General features: G+C 42.3%; 1 protein-coding gene across 1 annotated transcript in view; it reads left to right on the top strand.

The window, feature by feature from the left end:
• The window catches only part of PHLDB2 (pleckstrin homology like domain family B member 2), a 117,715-nt gene that overhangs the window by 5,136 nt on the left and 89,900 nt on the right, over window positions 1-22,679 (top strand). The window contains exon 2 of the mRNA XM_056109422.1: window positions 14,585-15,909. Coding sequence (XP_055965397.1) covers window positions 14,599-15,909 — 1,311 coding nt within the window. The 5' untranslated portion in view covers window positions 14,585-14,598. The remainder of the gene's footprint in view (window positions 1-14,584; window positions 15,910-22,679) is intronic.

Raw genomic sequence — 22,679 nt, 5'->3', positions numbered from 1 at the left:
TTTTCTAAGACTTGCTAAAATAGAGTTCAGTGGAAACGAGCTTGGGTCATCTCAGAATATTTTGTTTATTCATTTGCACGTGACTTCTCCAGATGACAGTATGCTTTGGGGATTAGCAGAAGGTATTGTGAAAAAGCCTACAGTTACAAGATTTGTTGTTGCCATTTCTTAACCACTGTACTAGAGCCGGTAAAAGCCAAAGTCAGGCAGCTCTGGCATTTTTTTGACCTGAGCAGACCCAGCTTGAGTGGTACGAGAATAGTGTTTCCTAGCCAAGAGATATTCAGAAGGGACTGGGAAGTGATGTCTGGCTGCCACGCTGCTGACATCACTGCTGAAGCCGGTTTTCAAAAACAACTTAAGATTTACGAAGGAAATTGCAAGTCATGGGAATGCAGACAAAATATTTCTGATACATAATGCTGAATCATATACCCTTGCTTACATCGCATTATGGTAACTATGACAGGCCTTCTTCCTCGTTGTTAAGCTGAAGCTATTTACCCTGCCCTTGGGATGTCATTGGTGAAATCTTTTCCCAGTTAGGTAGCTGCCACCTTATCTCTAAAGCATGTTTCTGTTCTGTGGTCATTTCCATTTCCTGCATTGTATAACTGGCACGTCTGTGTTATTTAACCAGTATCTACAAGACTCTAAAACTTGGCCCCGAAAGCACATCTAATTTGCCCTCAGAAGTTTCAAATGGAGGCAAACCTCTGCTAAAACCAGGTGAAGACAGCCACAGTGACTTGCTCCAGCTCTCATTTCTTTTGGTTCTTTTGGCAGAACCAGGGCTAGGACTGGTCTCCTGACTCATGTTCCTGGCAGCCTGGCCAGTGTTCTTTGTAGTACATAGGCCATGACGATAAAAATAACATCCTAATGTAACCGTTTCCTTTATTAGGTGGTCCTTTGGTCAGATGTGAAAACGTCATTGCGTTCTGTTTATTCAATTCATTGATCTCTGCCGGTTCTAATAGCTTTCGTCTTTTCATTAGCAGCAACAATTCAGCAAAAGGGAATTAGCCAGAAAGGATAAAATGAGGAATCTCATACTAGTCCATTTAGTCAATGGTCAAGTATTGGAGGATTGGTAGGGGTATCGGTTTTTCTGTATTGCGTTATGGACCATGCACTCATTTTTTGTGTTAGAAGTGAGAAGTGTTGTGGGGTGCATCATGTGATTTGCTGATGTTTGTTTCATCTCTTTTCACTACTTAGGCCCTGGCTAGCCTCAGATCATTAATGCCAGGCAGGGAAAATAAAATATTAGGGCTTGGAAAGAATTACTTGGGAATAATCAAAAGTGAATCTTATTTATTTATTTATTTATTTATTTGTTTTTTGTGTCACACCCAGCAATGCACAGGGGTTACTCCAGGCTCTTCACTCAGGAATTACTCCTGGTGGTGCTCAGGGGCCATATGGGATACTGGGAATCGAGCCCGGGTTGGTCGCTGCAAGGCAAATGCCCTACCCGCTATGCTATTGCCCCAGTCCCATTAAAAGTGAATCTTAAAGTGTATTTGATCACAGTGCAGTAGGGGGACAGGATGGTGGAAAACTGCAAGCTTGCTCCTACGATGCTCAGCTTGCAGTTCAAACATTTTTTCAGGTTCAGGAAAGGCTATCTTGGGGCCAGAGCAGATAAGGCACTGCAGATAAGGCACTGGCTTTGCAGACAGCCAACCAGGGTCTGATCCTTGGCATCCCATGGTGCCCCAAGCATGACCAGAAGTGATTTCTGAGCACAGAGTCATGAGTAAACCCTGACCACAGCCAGATTTGGGCCCCCAGAACAACAACAACAACCAAAAATGAAGGAAAGGGGTCAGAGCCATCTTGCAGCAGGCAGGGCACTTAAACATGACTGACTAGGGTTCAATGCCCATCTCCCCAGATGGTCTCCCAAACCCTGCTGTAGTGGTCACTGAGTGCAGAGCCAGGAGTAAACCTGAGCACAGCTGGACGTGGTCCAAAATTTGAAAAAAAAAAATAGGGGGAGGATTGGGGGAAGGATATCTTTATCCAAATGTACCCAAGGTCAATATTTTCCTTGAAATAAGCTCAGAGAGTGCTTTCTCCTGGAGTACTCCTAGACTCAGGACCTAAATTTGAAGGGTGGGTATACACAGATAATCAATTTAATTATTCTGTGACTATCCATTTCTCTGGTTTTATCTTCACTCAGGTGATCAAAAAATAAAAAGTGCTGCCCCCACACCCCACCCCCAGTCTATAGAAGACTGATGAGAATGACCTATACCCAGGGATGAATTATATCAATGATAAGGAATAAGAAGCATCTAGAAATCTAAAATTTATTTGAAAATATTTTAGAATTTTTTTAAAGAGGGATATTAATTTTATTTTATTTATTTATTTATTTTGCTTTTTGGGTCACACCTGGCGATGCACAGGGGTTACTCCTGGCTCTGCACTCAGGAGTTACTCCTGGCGGTGCTCAGGGGACCATAAAGGATGCTGGGAATCGAACCCGGGTTGGCCGCATGCAAGGCAAACACCCTACCCGCTGTGCTATCTCTCCAGCCCCATAGAATTTGTTTTTTTTTTTTAAGGTAGGAGTACTGCTATTTATTGAGCCATTGATGAAGCTGATTGAAGTGGGCATGAATTCCACAAGAATTTATTTTTTTTTCTTTTCTTTCTTTTTTTTTTTTTTTTTGCTTTTTGGGTCACACCCAGTGATGCGCAGGAGTTACTCTTGGTTCATGCACTCAGGAATTACTCCTGGCGGTGCTCGGGGAACCATATGAGATGCTGGGAATTGAACCTAGGTCAGCTGCGTGTAAGGCAAATGCCCTACCCGCTGTGCTATTGCTCCAGCCCCTCCACAAGAATTTCTTATCTTGAACTAGTATTCTTTTAGGATTTCATAAAGAATATGAAAATTTGGTTCTATGATTTCCTGCTTGGAGAAATCTCTCATTTTCAAAGAAGCAGTAACATAATTTAAGTATATCTAACTGGGGTCAAAGAGATAACTCAGTGGTGGGTAAGGGCCTTGCCTGAATGCAGTTGAGCTGGGTTTGATCGTCAGCACTTAGTCCCCCAAACACAATCAGAAGTGATCCCTGAGCACAGTCAGGAATAAGCCTTGAATACCACCAAGTGTGGTCCAATGACAAAACAAATGGAACAAAGCAAAAGGAATCCATACCTTTTTCAGTCTCGTTCAATACAATTACATAAAGTGTGTGTGTGTGTGTGTGTGTGTGTGTGTGTGTGTGTGTGTGTGTGTGTGTATTCTTAAACAAGAATAATCAAGGGCAGGAGAAATAATGTAGAAGGTAAGACAATTCCTATGCATGTGACAGAGTTCAGTTTGATCCCAAGCACTGTATAGGGTCCCCAAGAACTGCCAGGAACGATCCTTGAGCACAGAGCCATAAGTAGTCCCTGAGCACTGGTGGGTGTGGCCCAAAAACCCAGAAAGAAACTCAACTAGAAGCTACTGATGTAATCTATCCTTTGTAAAGTGAGCTACTGTAATATTCACGTCAGTATGTATTTATATTAATTTGTTTATGTTGATTTTAAGAATGTATCACTTAATCACTTAATCACTTAACTTCCCGTTAGTCGTCGATTTGCTCGAGCGGGCGCCAGTAACATCTCCATTTGTCCCCGTCGCGTGCTAGTGTAGCCCAATGGCATCTGTTCGCTCCGGGAACATGAAGGGCCTCAAACCGATCGTTCATGATCTTGACGAAGAAGTCTGACCATCTGGTAGGTGGGCGGCCACGCGGTCTTTTGACATCTCGTGGAATCCAATCTGTAACAGCTCTAGTCCAGCGGTTGTCTTTAAATCTCATTACGTGACCAGCCCATCTGATTTTCAACACCTTGGCAAATGAGACAGCATCCCTTAAATGTCTCATTTAAGAATGTGTACATTTTATAAAATATTTTATGATAGAAAAATTTAAATATACACAAAAATTAAGAAAAGAATACAGTGAAATGCGATGTGTATGTATCCTCAACTTCAGTAATTATCTAGATATGCTAATATCTTTGAGCCTTAGAATTTATTTCTCCGCTAAACATGGATTGCTATAAAGCAGATTTTAAATCTATTATTCCACCCATAAATAAGGTAAAATGCAACTTTTGCAGATTAGGATTTAAACAGATATCATAGTTGTTATCATAGTTAAATTAAAAAACGGCAGTAATATTCCAAACAGTGCTTACATCTCTGATTGTATCATTACATTTCCTAAAGATTTGATTTTTTCAAAGCCTGATTCAATGAATACTACAGATTGCATTTAATTGGTATATGTCCTAAAGTTCTCTTAATCTAATGCGGTTTCCTTTGTGGTTTTTTCCCCCTCTCTTACCATTTACTGATTGAAAACTTTGGTTAATTTTTTTTCTGTACATTTCCCCATATTCTAGATTTAGGTTACATGGTGTTGCTTAATGTTTCTCTTTCCCCCTGTATTTTCATAATTAAAGGCAGCTGCTTTTAATTTGAGACCTATCCTACCTCACCATTGTGTTAAAGTTAATTGCATTATTTATGTAAATACTAACTGATTTAGTACTGTTTAAATGTTGCTAAAGCTACTTTTATAGTGGTATAATTATAAATGTGAATTCAGTGGGTAAAAGTTCCATCTTGATGATTTAGGTAAAAGCCAGACATTTTGCAAGTGGGAAAGGGAGGGAATTTGAATGATTTAAATGTTTTTCAGGTTACTTTTGCTTTTTCTCCCCAGCCTTCCTTTCTGGCTGAAGAGTTATCACAGGAAGCATGCAGCCAGATTCCTTGCATAGTCTAAAGAATATCGTAAAGGTCATACAAATTTTATTAAAGAAGTAGTACTCAGTTTTTTTAAAAATCTGTACAATTGTTGCTTTACCATCTTCACTACAAGTCCTCTAAACTCCTTAAGAATTTCTAATAGGAAGCAATATAAATTTATTTCAGAGTCATTTGTGGTCACAGGGCATAAAGCTTCTCATTGGAAGTATGTTATTGCTGTTGGCTATGAGTACTTTGGAGAATTTTTGAAAGCCATTCAAAGGTCTGTTTTTGACAATGCTTTAGTATGGCAAGAAATACGGAGGGAATGGTAGCTGGGGTTAGACATCTATGTGATAGAAAGAAGTTGGAACTTTCTTTTACTTTTCATTTCTCCTTCTTCATCTGCATCAAATGTTTTTATCCCTGTCATTCCTCCTCTTCTCTCTCCTTCTTTCCTCTCTCTCTCTCCCTTTCCTCTCTCTCATCCCTCGCATTTGTTCTTTCCCTAATGGTCCTCCTTTCTTTTCTTTGAATACTTTTTGAATGTAATAAAGTAAGAATTCAAAAGGTTGGTCTTGCACACGGCCAACCTGACTTAATCCCAGCACCCCACATAGTCCCTGGAGTCTGCCAGGAATGATTCCTGAGCACAGAAGTAGAAGCCCTGAGCACAGCAGGATGTGGAGGAAAAAAATAATGAACAAACAAAAAAGAAAAAATAAGAATTTAAAATCAGAAACAATGTAAAGTCAAGAAAAACTGATCACTTCCTGGGGGGGAGGGGTAAGAATAAAGAAAAGCGAATCAGTTCCTGAGGTATCACGTCAACATTCCAGGGACTCCTTCCCCCGGTACTACCCTCATCATCCCAACGCCTGGAGAATTCAGAGCATACCTCACATTGCCTGGATTCTGAAAACTCTTCTCTGATAGACACAAAAAATCTTCAAGTTAGTTAGACTGCACGTGGGCAGTCAGTGTATCTATGTGTGTGCATGTCTACACAGTAGCATTTATAGCTGCCTATTTTAATAGGCTTCTTTTGCAAAAAATGAGATAGTCTTTTTATTTTGCCTTTAAAACATATTCCTGCATTGGGGAGGTGGGGATCTTTTTGAGTGAGGAAAGTATCTTCTAAGAGATTATCACCAACCTACCTGTATCAACAGATAGTGCTGTGGTTCAAGTAGGGAGCTATTTCGATGATAGTGAACACAGAGCCAAGGGAATTTGTTTGATGCTATGGTTATTTGCAAAGAGAATTGTCACTGTCATCCCATTGTTCATTGGTTTGCTCCAGCGGGCAGCAGTAACGTCTCCACTTGTCCCAGCCCTCAGATTTTAGCAGCCTCTCCTTACTTGTCTTTCCCAACGCTGCCATATGGGAGGCTCTTTCAGGGTCAGGGGAATGAGACCCGTTATTGTTACTGTTTTTGGCGTGTCGAATACGCCACAGGTAGCTTGCAAGGCTCTGCCATGACTAAGAGAACAATACAGGTAATTTTGCTTTTTGTTCTGTTTTTTCTTTGGAAACAAAAATCTTGAGTATGGAGGAAGAATGAAAGCAATAGATTTGAAGAAGTTAGGACAGGCAAGTGGCAGGTAAAAAGATTCTATGGAGATGGACATTGAGGCAGGCAGGTCGAGCATCAGGGGTACTTGTAGACTCTCTGTGGGTGGTGAAATGTGAGGAGGAGATATTTGGGGATATTTGCTGGGTAGACAGTTTCCTGATGGGTGTGGGCCCCCCTTGAGGTGGTGGGGTGAGACTTATGTGCCAAGCTGGAGGAGCTTGAGGAGGATTTTGTGATTAAAGGAAATATTTGTGGAAAAGGAGGGTACGTTTTCCAAGTAAGCATTGAGAGGACGGAGGGTTTAACTAAGGGTGGTGTTTGAATAATGGGAAGGTGGGGGTTTCTGGCATGATGAACGAGGAATTGCTGGAGAAGACCGTGGTTTCCCTTAAGTTTCTGATGAGCCACCTCTTATCAACCTGTTGGGATTAGTGAGAGTAGGACAGAATTTTCTGCCCGTTGTCCTTTATTCTGAAACTTGGAACGTGGGGCTGAGATAGATTTCTCAGGTTTTCTTTTCAGCCTTGTAAAAACTTCTCTTCAAGGCCCCATGTGTTGCCCTTGGTCACCACAAAAATACACACTCCCCGCCCCAAATTCAGTAAAAGAATGGCACTGCTTCTGAGAGATTGTTCTAAGCTGGTGTCTGAATTCAATTACATGTCATCAGTAGATGCTTTATTTATAACATTGCCATATCGTAAACATCAGTGCTGAAAGAGACCAGCTTGTGGACCACCAGTGTGCTGGTGGAGTTTTGAATCCCAGGCACCAGGCAGCAATTATATGCTCCCAGAGCCTGTGCTCCGTCTGAGGGAACTTGAGAGATACTGGCGGCAACTCAAAATTTATTATAGTAGGAACATGTTCACCTATATCTCTGTAATTTTTAGAAACAACTTTTTCCTGAATTTAGTTTCTTTTGTATGTGCTTATGTGCTTTATTTGCTTTGGTTTGTTGGATCACCTGGGGACCACATGGAGAGGTCATGCCTGGTCATGCTTTGGGGACCAAACCCAGGCCTATTGCATGGATACATGGCATGTGCTCCAGTCTCTTGCTCTCAAATTTCTTTATGTCTAACTTGGTTTTTACTTTCAGTGCTGGAGATGGAACCTACTGAGGCGAGCTCTCTCATTGATTCAGATCACTGGCCACTCTGAATTTGCTCCTGTGTTGGCTGAGTTTGCTCTTTCCCCTGGGCCCAGTAATATAAAATGAGTTCCACTTTTTAATCTCTTTTTCATGTAGTCTCCTTCAAGCAATTTCTGCTATATTGACTGATTCTAATAAATGACTTTGCTGGGCAAGGTAGAATGACTGGAATCCCTCCCAGCTTCCTTGGAAATGTTTCCTGGAAAGTAGTGTTGATATAGTGGTCAAACTCGAAGTCTCGCTCTTCTGACACAACACAACCCAACAAATATGTTATTTAATTTTATTTTGTTTTTTAAAACTCTGCACTCTGGGTGTTTTTTCATTATCTTGAAACTAAAATCACCCCCATCCTGGCAATTCTAGGCTGTCAAATCACTGTGTTGACTTGTCCCTAAGATGGAGTCAGTTGCAGTTGTGTACTTCCTTAACAGGGTTACTGAGTTATACTTTAAAACAAAGGTCAGACTTGTGCGAAAGAAAAAACAATCTATCAAGACATTCTAAAATGATCCTTGAGGTTGGTTTTTCAAGTACTTTTCTTCTCTAAGGAAAAAGAATTGCAACTTTCTATGCTATCTTTCAAAGCTCTCCTTATGGCTTCTTCTGGCATTTTCTAACTCAGTGGTGTTCAACCACCCATCCGTGCAACAGTGCCGATCCGCAGGTGTAGAAGGGCTGGAAACCACTGACCTACTGCTTGGGTTATAACCAACGATCCATAGGCTGGTCTGTGTGACAGGTGCTGGTGCACAGGTGTGAAAAAGCTGAAGAACACTTCGAACTGACAGGAGATGATGTGTATTTCAGGTGGTAAAATAACAAGAGCTCTGGGGGATTAAGTTTATGGATTGGGGAAAAAGCCAAACGCTTCAACACACATTAACTTTTTTTCCTGTGTAGGCTTCTCGTTGTTGTCTTTTCTGTCAGATGGGCACCAGATGCCTCTTTCCTTTTTCCAGGCCCTTCCACAGACACACAGATAAAATGTGCAGCCCTTCAAACCCTAGCTAGGCACTGCTTGGCCTCCCCAGGAACGTGATGCAGTGCTTTTATAATGTCAGTGAGACTTCGTTTTTGTTTACATAAAATATACAGGAAGTCATAAATAAACACAGTGCTGTAGGTCAAAAAGCCGGACTGTGTTCTCGTACACACCGACAGAGGCCTCTTTTCTCCCCTGGCCGTCTTTCTTGCCGCTGTGGCAGCTCTTTATGTGACACTGCCCTTCATTTCTCACCTTCTACTTCTTCCTCCTCGTAACTGCATCTGAACTCTGCTGCAGTCTCCGAAGCATCCTGTGTGCAGTGTTTTGATCAATCATTCCCCCACTTGTCACTGGGGAATTAAAAACACACTCTTCCATTCTACTCCTAGCTGACTCCGCTCTTCTTGCCCATACTCCAGTTTTCCTTCAAAGTATACTATACTAAGTAGACCCTTGTCTCCTCAGGAAATAGGTTATAAGATATGGGTGGCTGAAAGCCTATGTAGATGTATTTTCATAGGTACATGCATACCTATGATAGTTAAGTATCAGTGCATTGTGTCCTAAAAAAGACATTGTCCTTCCATTGTTCATCGATTTGTTCGAGTGAGCTAGCACCAGTAATGTCTCCGTTGTGAGACTTGTTACTGTTTTTGGTGTATTGAATACGCCACGGGGAGCTTGCCAGGCTCTGCCACGCGGGTGGGATACTCTCGGCAGTTTTCCGGGCTCTCTGAGAGGGACGGAGGAATTGAACTCAGGTCAGCCGCGTGCAAGGCAAACGCCCTACCCACTGTGCTATTGTTCCAGCCCCTATAGGTACACAATAGCAATGACAAATCAGAGAATTACACTTACAATGAATTTGTGCGATTGTGGCCCCTCTCTCAAAATATCTTATTTTTTAAGTAATACTTTTGGAACTCAGATGACCAGAGGTAACTTTTTCATTTTTTTTCATTTCATCATCCTGTTATTCGTCGATTGCCTCGAGCAGGCCCCAGTAACGTCTCTTTCATCCTAGCCCTGAGATTATATTCAAGGCTCTTTAGGAGAATGAGACCCATCATTGTTACTGGTATTTGGCATATTTGGTATGCCACGGGGAGTTTGCCAGACTCTGCCCTGTGGGCAGGCTACATTCGATAGCATGCAAGTTTGTCCAAAGTAGAAAAGAGACAATAAGATGTCATTAAAAAAAAGTTCTGATAAGATGTCACGCGGCCGCAAATGCGGCCACGCGATTCCGGGATCTGCATTTTATAGTCTCTGAGTCTTGGCCGCTGATGGGATTACACGGCGCCAGGGGGCCAGGTGGTGGCCAGAGGTAACTAAAATTACAGAAAATAAAAATGTGGATAGGAGGGAGGATTACTGTATTGCAAATGTAAATGATTCTACATTTTCTTAGATTTTTTCCATTCTGAGTCTCTTTTCATGTGTTCTCACTGGAAATGTAAAGAATACGCTGAAAGTAGGGAAGGAAAGAAATACCAGTCACGGTCACGGTCCTCCCGTGAGGACCGTTGTTCATTGATTTGCTCGAGCAGGCCCAGTAACGTCTCCATCATGAGACTTGTTGTTACTGTGTTTGGCATATCGAATATGTCATGGGTAGCTTGCCAGGCTCTGCCGTGCGGGCGAGATACTCTCGGTAGCTTGCCGGGCTCTCCGACCCATATTACCCTTTAGTTTTGAAAGGTTTAGTTTAGCTGATTCTTCAACTTTCAAGTTGAATTGATTTATGGCATTGATGTTGATACAAGTGTACATAGCCAATCAGCTATTGTAGACAAACTAAAGTTCAGAGAAATAAATCAATTCCCAATCTGTACTTGAGATAAATCTATAAATGAACAGCCTTTATATATAGCCATGGATCCAGTAAGGTTGAACTAGAAGACAGATATCAAACATGAATATTTCTCTAAATGTGCTCTATAATGCACCTCCATTCAAATTAGATTCATAGTCTCTGGGAAAGAGACTAACAAGCTTATTACTTGCAAATAATAAACCACATCTGAGAAATAAGAATGCAACATTTATTTCTCCACCAGATATATTTGTGAAAAAAAAAATACTGTTCAGTAACATTTTGGGTTTTTTTTCTTCCAAAGTGCTCAGTAGTTAGACTTTTTTGATTTAAGAAAAAGTCTGTGGAGTTCATGTCCAATTCTATCAGTTTAATCAATGGCTGAATAAATAGCAGTACTTCTACATTAATGAAAAAAAGAAAAAAGTCTGAGAAAGTGAGGGGAAACGAAGGTTGCCACCTTATAAGAAACAGTGGTTTAATGCTCTCTGTTTTTTATTGCCTAAATAAAGTTTGGTGATATTCCATTTGGATCATTAAGTAGCATTTACAACAATTTACATTAAGTAGCATTTACAAACAGACTCAAATATATCAAAACATTTTATGATAAAAAAATAATGGGCTGGAGCAATAGCATAGCGGGTAGGGCGTTTGTCTTGCATGCGGCCGACCGGGGTTCAATTCCCTGCATCCCATATGGTCCCCTGAGCATGGCCAGGAGTAACTCCTGAATGCAGAACCAGGATTAACCCCTGTGCTTCATTGGGTGTGACCCAAAAAGGAAAAAAAAAACCCCATTAGTCTTTACTGCTGAACTCAAAATTAAGCTTCCTTGTTTTGCTTTTGGGATCACACCTGGCAGTGCTCAGGAGTTCCTCCTGGCTCTGCACTGCCTTCCACAAAATAATTGTCATTTCTGGATCCACCTATATCCTAGTTTCTTCAGTGCAAAAATTATGTTACCTGATGGGGGCAGGCTTAAAAGGTGATTGGGAAAATTGGAAATAATGGTGGTAGGAAGGTACACTAAGTGGTGAGATTGATGTTGAAATATTAAGTGTAATAAATCATCATGAATATTTTAAAAGTTAAATTTTTAAAAGAAAAAGAATTAAAAAAAACACAAAAATATATAACTTGAGGCAGGCATAAGTTCTTTATGGGGAATAGGGAGTTCTGATCTCAGTTTTTTGATCCCGGACAACTGCAGGGATCACTCCTAGCAGTAATTTAGGATCCATGTGTGGTTCTAGATAGAACCAGGGCCAGCCACATACATGGCAAGCATCTTAACCCCTGTGCTATCTCTCTGGCTCTGGTTTGTACAGTTTTAATGTGACAAACAACCTGATGTTAATCATCAATAGAACGGATCAAGATGAGGGCCTATCTTGGTTTTCATTCTCCACCACTGTAAAGTAAGTCTTAACCCAGGGTGGTGTTGCTTTTCAGGCTAGAACTTGCATCAGTTGACAGTTGCTGAGAGGGACAATTGTCTTGGAGGGGGGGGTGGGGAGAGAGTACTGATGAGGAATAGAAGAATAGGTCAGTCAGATGGCAGAGCCAGAAGCCACCTGGGGGGCAATCCTAAAGGAAAATCTTTGAGTTTTACTTTAAAAAATAATGTCATCATGTAAGGTTAGGATTTGGGGTTGGAGGATAGTGAACCCAAGGCATTAACTTGTGAGGGAAGTTGTAGCTGTGTAGGGTGTGAGGTATTCAGTCATCACTGGGACTCCAGCCCTCCCCTGTGTGGATGAGAAACAGTTCCTCCTTGGGCTGCTTGAGTTTGCCCATGAAATCTGTGAGGATGAGAAGCCACTCAGGTCTGGAGGAAGTGGGGGGATGCGGACTGAAATGAAAGCTTGTGTACCCGGAGTGCTCACCTATGGGATGATGAAAGTCTGGAGAGGTGGAGATAAGCTTGAATCACTAGACGTGATTCTCTTCCCCAGACTTGTACCCAGTTACAGAAACAAGCACATTATTAAATTGATAACTAGCTGCAAACAATGTAGTTTATAAAGAGACCAGAGATGTAATAACTGGTGTCTGAGGCGCCTGAGGAGTTGGGAGGCAGCCTTATTAACACCAGGGCTGGGTGAGGATGTTTACATTGTATCCTTACTTGGAGGATGATAAGAAAGTCTTTCTTAATCAGAACTGTAAGGCTTGTTCTGGGTAGTGAGAATTTGTGTGAAACATTTTGATAGACTAAACTTTTGATTTCTTTTTATCCTCTTCCCTTGCCACTCCCTTTGTTATTGTTGTGATGTTCAGTGATGTTCGTGGTTGTGATGTGTGAACACTTTTGGCACTGGTGCGCACATACATGCTTGTGTAGCGATGTTGCACGCTTGTGTCACTGGCATCTCAATGGTTGTGCCAGTGATGACACTCATGGTTGTGAGTCAGGGCTAAGGACCAAACTTGCCACCTTGCACTTGTGTGACACATACCCCATAGAGCCTCAGATGTATTCTTGTGGGTCACTCGTCACTTGTCCTGTTGTTCATAGATTTGCTCAAGTGGGTACCAGTAACGTTTCTAGTTGTCCCTGTTGCGTGCTGGCGTAGCACAATGGCCTTTTGGGGGCTCTTTCAGGGTCAGGGGAATAAGACCCATTTTTGTTACTGTTTTTGGCATATCGAATACGCTACCGGTCGCTTGCCAGGCTCTCTGTGTGGGCGGGATACTCTGTAGCTTGCCGGGCTCTTTGAGAGGGAGAAACTGCATCGCTCTCTTCCAGGAGCTTGTTTTTATAGGCTTTGGATCTTTGCCGTAGATGAGATTACATGACACCAGGGGCAGTTTGTAGGTAGGTTCATATTTTTTTTTTTTTTTGGAAAAATTGAAGATAGTTTCCTAATCTGAGCCTTGAGGAACAGGGGTTTTCAGGTCAGTGAAGATGAGAGAAAAGGGTCTCCAATAAGGGAGTTTGAGATCAAGGTTGGGCATCATGCATTTTGGGGTACATCAGTTTTCAATATTTCACCCTCACCCTGACTCGTGCACACTTTCCCCCCTATTATTTTATCATTGTTTTTGGTTTGGGTGGCGCAACTGGCAGAGCTCAGGCTACTCTGTTTCCTGTGCTCAGGGGCCCCTCTCTTCAGTGCTCCATGCTCAGGGAGGCATACGATGACGGGCTTTGCACTGGGATCAACCACAAGCAAGGCAGTCACTGTGACCCCTGTACTGTCTCTCCCGCTCTCTTTCCTCTGTTACCTGCCTTTTCCTAGCGCTTTCAGAGACTTTACTAAGTGTTTATATTGAGAGGGAAATTCTTATTGCCTCCTTTTAAAAAGATGTCTTCTAATATTATTGATTAGAATCAGAAAACGAATTCTTTTCACTCATGTTTTCGAAGTATGTCTAACAAATGTTTTCTGACAAAAGTTTTTCCTCAGGTCTCCTGAGCAGTTCAAAGTTTCTAGCACAGACATCTAAAGGAGGGCCTGTTTTTTCATCCTTGGGGGTGTTTGTCAAGAAGCAGGTGGTCCTCCACAGACGAAAAGAAACTGTCCTTTTCATGTGCCAGCCTAATCCTGCATGTGTATGTGATTCGGGATTTATTCCTCTCAAATGCCATTGGTATCCTCCTAAGGTATTTCACTTTTGTACAGAAAGCATCCCAGATCAGCAGTCTTTATTCTTCATTTGGCTGTACAGTTTTATTCTGTTTATTACTAACACAGAGACCGCAGGACTATTTGTTCAGATGAAGGCTGACAAATGAAAAATGTCTTTTTTGTTATTTTTCGAGGATATGGGGATTTGAGGTCATACCTGGTGATGCTCAGGAGCCGTTCCCATCCCTGTCCTCGGGGAGGACCCCTGGTAGTGCTTAGTGATGTGAATTGGGGTCTGCCACACTCAAGGCAAAAGCCTGACCTGGTGTACTCTCATTCTGGTTCTGGTATTTAAAAAATAACAAAAAAGTTTATTTAGGAAATGTGAGGAGAGAGAGAGAGAGAGAGAGAGAGAGAGAGAGAGACAGAGACAGAGACAGAGACAGACACAGAGACAGAGACAGACACAGAAAGATAAAGTGAGAGAGACAGAGAGACACACAGAGAGAGTTGAGCTTTAATCTTTGTTAAGACTTTGTCACGTTCTCTCAGATGAAAGCCCATAAGTGGTTGGTATTTCTTTTTTTTTTAAAAAAAAAAGTTTTATTTAGAAAGTGAGAAGGAAGAAGGGAGGGAGGGGGAGAGAGCTGGTTGTTAATCTTCTCCAGTAAAACTTTCTCTCCTGTTTTCCTTTCCAGATTCCAACGAGAAGATGGCAGAGCATAGCCACTCTCCAAAGCAGCTGGATTTGCAAAACGGCAACTTAGAGGCCAGCTTGGTGACCAGTCCCCTGGAGAGTGATTCCCACAACATGATGGAGAGCCTGAGCCCCAAGAAGTATTCCTCCAGCCTGCGGTTTAAGGCCAACGGGGACTACTCGGGCTCCTATTTAACCCTCTCGCAGCCCACGCCGGGGAAGCGGAGCCCTTCCCCGTTGGGGTCCAGTGTCCGGAGCAGCCCCTCCTTGGCCAAAATCCAGGGGGGCAAGCAGTACCCCAGTGAGGGGGCCGACAAGAGTGTGGCCCTGAAATGCCCCGCTCCCTTGCTTAGCAGCCCGCCTTCGCTCAGCGGGTACCCCCTCGGCAGAGCGGACTGGGACCCCCACGCCGGCCGGGACAGTGAGCGGTCCCTGCGGCTCTCCGAGAAGCCCCCCTACTCCAAATACAGCCCGAGGAACAAGTCCCACGACAACGTGTACTTCCTGGGCGCGCTGGAGGGCCGCAAGGCGTCGGGCTCGCTGCTGCCCATGTGGAACGGGAGCGCGGCGGGCGCCAGCAGGTCGGGGGCAGCCAGCATGCCCTCCAGCCCCAAGCAGGCCAGGAAGATGAGCCTGCAGGACCACCCGAGCCTCCAGGCCAAGCTGTCCCGGCCCAGGGAGCCCGAGAGCGCGCCTGCGAGAGCCCGCAAGTACTCCAGCAGCAGCCTGAGCCACCTGGGCGCCTGCAGCCGCTCCCTGCCCAGGCTGTACCGCGCCTCCGAGCACCAGCTCGCGCCCTTTACGCTGCCCCCCAGGAACTCGCTGGGCAACGCCAAACGCACAAAACTGGGGGAGAAGGATCTACCTCACGGCTTCATCGACAATGACAATTACCTGAATTTTTCCTCTCTGAGCTCAGGGGCCGTCCCCTACAAGAGCTCCGTGTCCGAGGGCCACCCCTACGTCAGCTCAGCCCTGAGCGTCCCGGCCAGCCCCAGGGTGGCCCGCAAGATGCTCCTGGCCTCCACCTCGTCCTGCGCCTCCGACGACCTGGACCGGGCTCCCTACTCTGGCCTCAGCTCGGGCCATTCCTTTCTTCCCGGGGAGACGGACCACCGCATGTTTCTGGCCCGGAGGAACTTCTCCTGCGGATCGGAGTTGGATGATGCAGATCTGGACAGTCTGAGACAGGCCTCGGGAACCCCGCAGCCTGCCCTGCGAGAGCGCAAAGGCAGCATCAGCTCCGTTTCTGGGCGGGACGACCTGATGGAGTACCACCGCAGGCAGAGGGAGGAGCGCCTCAGGGAGCAGGAGATGCAGCGCTTGGTAATCTTTCTCTCTCCCCTGACCTCACTCTTTGATGTATCTGCTCCGGGGTAGGAGGACCCCGAGGATATCTGTAGAATTTCCTTGTGCGCTGCCCACTGCGCTTTCTTCCTAGAATATCTCCCGCCCTCCTACTCTTCCCCAGATGGCTGTTGATGATCACACGTGGATGTGTTCTTGAAGACTAGATGCCTAATGTTGTATTAAGTCGCTTTGCAGAGTTCTCACAGGCATCCATTCTAAAAAAGGTAGTTGTGAATTTCACTGAGCTTCTTAGATCTTACCAAAAGTTTCTTCCAAGACAATGCGAAAACACTGACTTTGGTTATTTATTTTATTAAACTTGAATGCGCATGACATTATAGGTCATCCGTGAAATAATGATTCACCAAGAATTAGGCACTATATTTTTTTTCACAGTTGCCCTCCAGCATTGCCCTGTTCGGCAAAGTTGAAAAGTTGCCTAAATGATGTTCAGCCTTTTTTCCCTACACCACTCATCTCGTAGGCTCTTCAGCTTTGTTAATTAGTATGCAACACAACTCCTTGCTACACAAACTTATGAAGTTTATTGTGTTTTTTCTCTTTAATCTCTATTGTGGAAAATCTTGAAAACAAGAAAGCAGAAAGCATGAGAGTGACAATAATGAATGAGATCAAACTGCTACATTTTTCTATTTTCCCTTTTTTCCCTTTATTATTTTACACTCAATAATAATAGAACTTTGGGAGTTGGGGAACTTCCCCAATAGAGGATCAGTGAGCAATTCTTGGTGATGCTTAGCCTGGCCGTGCAGGCTGGGTGGTTCAATGTTCAGGCATGGTGATGTGCTTCTTGGGCTAGAGGTATTTGGGGGTCACAGTCACAGTCATGGTCCTCCCGTTATTCATCGATTTGCTCGAGCGGGCCAAGTAACATCTCCAGCGTGAGACTTGTTGTTACTGTGTTTGGCATATCGAATACATTACGGGGAGCTTGCCAGGCTTTGCCATGCAGGTGAGATATTCTCGGTAGCTCTCTGGGCTCTCTGAGAGGGGCGGAGGAATCGAACCCGGCTCAGCTGGGCTGGCTGTGTGCAAGGCAAATGCCCTACCACTGTGCTATTGCTCCAGCCCTTTTGGGGGTCACCAGGACTATTCCCAGTCATGAACATGCCATGCCTGGAATTAAACTTGGGGTCTTGTGTATGTCAGGCACGCATCCAACCCTTGAGTTATCTCTTCATTCCAATTATTTTCCTTTAAATGTAATTTTAAAGGATATGTATCTATAATATATGTTATCTATAATCACATATATAATAAGATTATTTTTAACCATTATCCATTATAAACTTTTTCCTTAATGAAAGAAACACAAGAGGGTGAAGTTGACTTGCAAATGTATATAAATATTAAAGTATTTTAGTTACTCAAAGAAAGCAGACTAGGATAAGATTTCTGAGTTTCATACAAAAGTAGTTCATGCCTATAGGACAATAAAATTGTAACCTTTGGTTTATAATAAACAAACCATTTGTATCTGTAAAGAACAGAACTTGTTTAAAATTTATAAATGAATCACTGCATCCCCCATAATTTTTGATGCATTAGTGTCTATCCTTATCATGTTTTCAAATATCCTGATTAATAACTGTGTATTTAAATGAATGGCTAAACCCTAAAAAAAGAACTTCAGGGTGAGACTTTTAGATGGTGGTCCTGTGTGACAGATTTTTTATTCTGATAGCCTCCAAAGGTGAATTCCTCTAGTTTCCCCAAATCTGTTAAGATTCCTGGTAATTGAGGGAATGACTGTCCTTACTGCCTGTTTATAAGGTAGGTGGTCTCCATAGGCTGTAAAGCTAGTTCAACTTTGGGGAGAACTGATGGGTGTTGACTCCAATTATGAGTCTACAATTTTTCTCTTTAGTAATGAATTATCATATCTGATGAAATGAAGCTTGTTTTTATTTATTTTTTTTGCCTTTTTGGGTCACACCTGGAGATGCACAGGGGTTACTCCTGGCTCATGCACTCAGGAATTACTCCTGGCAGTGCTTGGGGGACTGGGATGCTGGGAATCGAACCTGGGTCGGCCGCGTGTAAGGCAAAGACCCTACCCACTGTGCTGTCGCTCAAGTCCCTTATTTTTATTTTTAAAAGATTAAAAGATTTCAAAGATTTTTTTTTTTTGTCTTGGTGCCATACCTGGCAGTGCTCACAGCTTACCCCTGACTCTGTGCTCAGGGATTACTCCTAACTGTGTGTGGTCGCCAGGGATAGAACCTGGGTTGACTGTGTACAAAACAAGTGCCTCATCCACTGTACTATTTATCCAACCCTGGGTTTGTTTCTTTTTAAGTTCCTTCTCCACTTTCGCTTTCTCTTCAGCATTGCCATTGTCATAATGACAGGGGTGTTTTACCTACATGGTTAGTTCACACAGTTTCGGCTATGGTACTCACCAGACTTAATATCAGGTTGCATTTTTTTGTACTCTCAGCCATGGTGCTCACTGAGGTTTGCATTCCTTTAGTAATGCTTACACGTGCACTCGCTGAGGCTCATGCTCTTCATTGAGACATTGAGACAAGTAATGGTTGTGGTGCTCCCTAGGGGTTTCTGTAGTGCTCATACAGGTATGAGTCAGGGATTGCACTTCCTAGAGGTGATGCTCGCACATAGTTTTAGTTGCAATAGTCACACCACTATGTGTAGTGCTCACACACAACTCTCAGTGGTGTGGCAGGAAATTGCTTGCAGCACCAGGATTTACAAGCAGCAGAATTGCCAGGATCATGCCCTACGTATGTGAGACAGTGGGAATTTGAACTCATGACCGTACATTTGTAACTTTGCAAAGCAGCCATTTATGATCTTAGGAAGCTAATATTTAAAAATAACTTCTGGGCTGGAGCGATAGCACAGTGGGTAGGCCATTTTCCTTGCACTCGGCCGACCCAGGTTCAATTTCCAGCATCCCATATGGTCCCCCGAGCACCACCAGGAGTAATTCCTGAGTGAAGAGCCAGGAGTAACCCCTGTGCATCGCCGGGTATGGCCCAAAAAGCAAAGAAAAAAAAAACCTTCTTAGGAAGCTTATATTTAAAAATAACTTTTTAGGTTTGATCTCAGTTTTAAAGTTTTACTTGTCTGATTATCATCCCAATAAAAGGATACTCTTATCAAGCCTATGTAATCAATAGTAGTACCGTTTTAAAAAAAGTACCTGGTAGAATTTCTTTCTGGATTCTGAACTACATAGAACAACAAGCTACATTTTAAAAGAAAAATTCACTAGGGGCCAAAGCAATAGTACAGTGAGTAGAGTACTTGCTTTGCACGTGACAGACCTGGATTTGATCTCCAGTATTCCATAGGGTTCCCATGCCCTGCCAGGGATAATCCCTGAGCACAAAGCCAGAAGCCCACAACCAGGTATGGCGCCAAAACAAAATAAAACTAAACTAAAAATATTTTATTAGTCTGAAGAAGTCAGATCAAATTGAATGTCAGATGAAAATGAATGCTAAAAGATATCTCCCTATTAGAAAAGCAAACATTAACAAGAATACCAGTAATTTTGTAAAACATATGATACTTGGTATCACTCCACTTAGTTCCTTTGTTGTCATTCTTGTTACATAGTATCTTGTGACATAATTGATTTTTTGAAATTCTCTCTCTCTCTGTATTTAAAAACTGCTCCCCAAATATCTGAGCTTGCTGCTTCATAGTGCCCTTACTTATCAATCCAATGTCAGTTAAAAATTAAGTTTTTTATCAAAATCTTCTTTGAACTATGAAGAAGGAAGAGTACTGAGTGAATTTCTCTCAACAAAGTATTGAGAAAAATCTATCTTTGTAGACATTTTAGTCTACTCTTAAGCAGAGTTATTAAAAAGCATGAGAGAAAAGCAGGGAAGATAAGACCAAGTGATGGTGGGTAATTTGTGGTTAGTTTGACAAACACTATCAGCAAGAAGAGTAAAAAGTTAAAGTCGGGGCTGGAGCGATAGCACAGCGGGTAGGGCGTTTGCCTTGCACGCAGCCAACATGGCCAACATAGGTTCAATTCCCAGCATCCCATATGGTCCCCCGAGCACCGCCAGGAGCAATTCCTGAGTGCAAGAGCCAGGAGTAACCCCTGAGCATCGCCGGGTGTGACCCCAAAAAAGAAAAAAAAAAGTTAAAGTCTCAGGACATAAGATTTAGTTTTTAAAAATCATTGTTGTTTCTCATAAAGGTAGGAAAGAGTGATAGAGAGTGAGGGCGTTGACTTACATCTAGGATCTTTCTGTAAAGTATGCAGTTTATGAACTTTTATCTGTATTCTAATTTTTTTTTTTGCCAGGGAAAAATTAGCTTAGAGAAGGCTAGACTTCTCATAGACATATTTTTCCAGCAATTCTTGACAGCGTTGAGTTACTTAAAAATAAGGGGCTTAGCAGATAAGCCAAATTACTTCTAGCATTCTTTCTGTATAGTTTAGGATAAATCTTTGTTATTACACAAGAATTCTCTGGGGAAAATTAAAAATTGTTTGAGTCTAATTTTTTTTCAATTAGAGTTTAATTTTGGGAAGTCAAAATCAAATGCTAATAAGAGAAGATTTTATCTTCCACAGATTTTATCTTCTATAGATGAAATCATCCTATAGGATATATAGGACTGTGGATGTCTGAGAACAATAAATGTCTGCAGTTTCACTGATAAAGTAATGGTCGATTATTTTATAGCACACAGTAAACTTAAATCAATCAGAAATTAACATCTTGGAGGTAATTTTATTTTATTTATTTTTTAAATTTATTCATTTTTTAAAAATTGAATCACCATGAGATACACAGTTACCAGGCTGTTGATGGTCAGGTTTCAGTAATACAATGTTCCAACACCCACACCTGCACCAGTGTGCATTTCCCACCACCAGTGTCCCAAGTTTCCCTCCTGCCACCCCATTGCCCCGAGCCTGTCTCTGTGGCAGGCACTTTCCTTTGGAGATCATTTTAAATGTGCAAGATTATGTACCATTTGCACAAAGCACAAAAGTTATTCTTGTGAGATACTGAATTTCTACTCTCTGGACAAATTACAGTTAAAATATAACCTTCTGCTTTGTGTAAATGTAGGCTGCTTTTTGCAGTTTCTCCATTTCAACAGAAATGCTACTTTAATGGCATGTGAGATACTGACTGGAGAAGTAGTTCAAAGGGCTGGAACACATGAATCTCTGGAGTCTGAGTCCTGGCACAGCATCTTCCCCACACATTCCTGGGAGTGACGGCCAAGCACTGAGCTGGAAGTTGTCCCCTAGCACCGCTGGGTGTAGCCAGAAATTAAAAAAGCAAAAATTAAAACCCAATATTAAATAGATTATTTTATGTGTAAAATCATCAAAGTTGTATAACTGTTGCCAATACTTTACCATTATTTCTTAATAGAGTTTCTCTTTGCAAATATAAAGTTCCTTTCCTACAGACTTATAATCTTTAACCTTTATAATCAACTTTTGTTCTCCATGGTTGTCTTTCACTTTCTGGAACAACCAGACACTTGAAGACAAATGTATTTAACTTAAGATATAAAAATAACGTTTCAGCTGATATATTGTGAAACATACCTATTATTTATATGAAAGGTCTGTCACCATTATAATTAATTTCTCAACTAAACTTTGTATTTTAAATTAGGAATATGGAAATTCCTCATTTTATATTTTTCTTAAACATTATTTGCAAATAATCTTAACTTAGTCTGAAGTCATATAAGACATTTAAAAGTTCTGATGAAGTAGTCTTTTTATGATAAAAACAAGTCCAAACTTGGGGCTGGAGAGATAGCACAGCAGGTAGGGCATTTGCCTTGAACGTGGCCCACCCGGGTTTGATTCCCAACATCCCCTATGGTCCTCCAGCATCCCCTATGGTCCCCCAGGAGTAATTCCTGAGTGCAGAGCCAGGAGTAACTCCTGTGCATCGCCGGGTGTGACCCAAAAAGCAAAAAAAAAAAAAAAAAAAAAAGCCCCAACAAGTCTAAACTTACTTGTTTTTATTTATTTATTTTTTTGTTCTTGGGCTACACTCAACCATGCATTCCTGCCTCTCTGCCTTGCATGTGCACTTAGCTGGTTGAACTTGTTTTCTGGCCCCCAAACATTTTTAAAATAAAATTATATCATTAAATGCACAGATAAATCAAGGTAAATACATATAGCTATATTTTATGCCATTTTTAAAAATCAGTCTAGTTTGTATAGGTAAACGTGTCTTCTAAGGGAAAAATGCTTTTAAAGTCAGAGGTTCTGATGAGAAAGGAGAGGAGAGTATATCTGCACTGAGGAGATAATGTACATAAAGAGCAGGTACCTAGAATGAGTGAAACGTTGAGTTTGGTCCCCAGCATTGCACAGTCCCCCTAGCATCATTGGGTGTAATTGGTGGCTGTAGAGCACCATTCCAACAAACCACTTGACTGTTTGGCTCACACCACAGGCATGTGGATCAGATATTGGGAATCGATCCCCCAGGGCACCAAAGGAGTGCCCCCTATTTTAAGAGGTAAGGAGGGCCTGAGTGGTGGTACAGCAGGTAAGGCACTTTCTTTGCACATGGCTGGGTTCAATCCCTGGCATCCCGTATGACCCCTGAGCATAACCAGAAATGACTCCTGAGTACAGATCCAGGAATCTGAGCATCGGTGGAAGTGGCCCTCAAACCAAAAGACGAAATATATAAATAAAATTTAAAAAGAAGGAAGAACACATTTAAATAATTAGAACATTTTTA

Source organism: Sorex fumeus, unplaced genomic scaffold (assembly GCF_029834395.1).
Source record: "Sorex fumeus unplaced genomic scaffold, SorFum_2.1 ptg000265l, whole genome shotgun sequence".
Taxonomy (NCBI): domain Eukaryota; kingdom Metazoa; phylum Chordata; class Mammalia; order Eulipotyphla; family Soricidae; genus Sorex; species Sorex fumeus.
The sequence above is the reverse complement of the archived record's forward strand: the minus strand, read 5'-3'. Positions and strand labels throughout refer to the sequence as shown.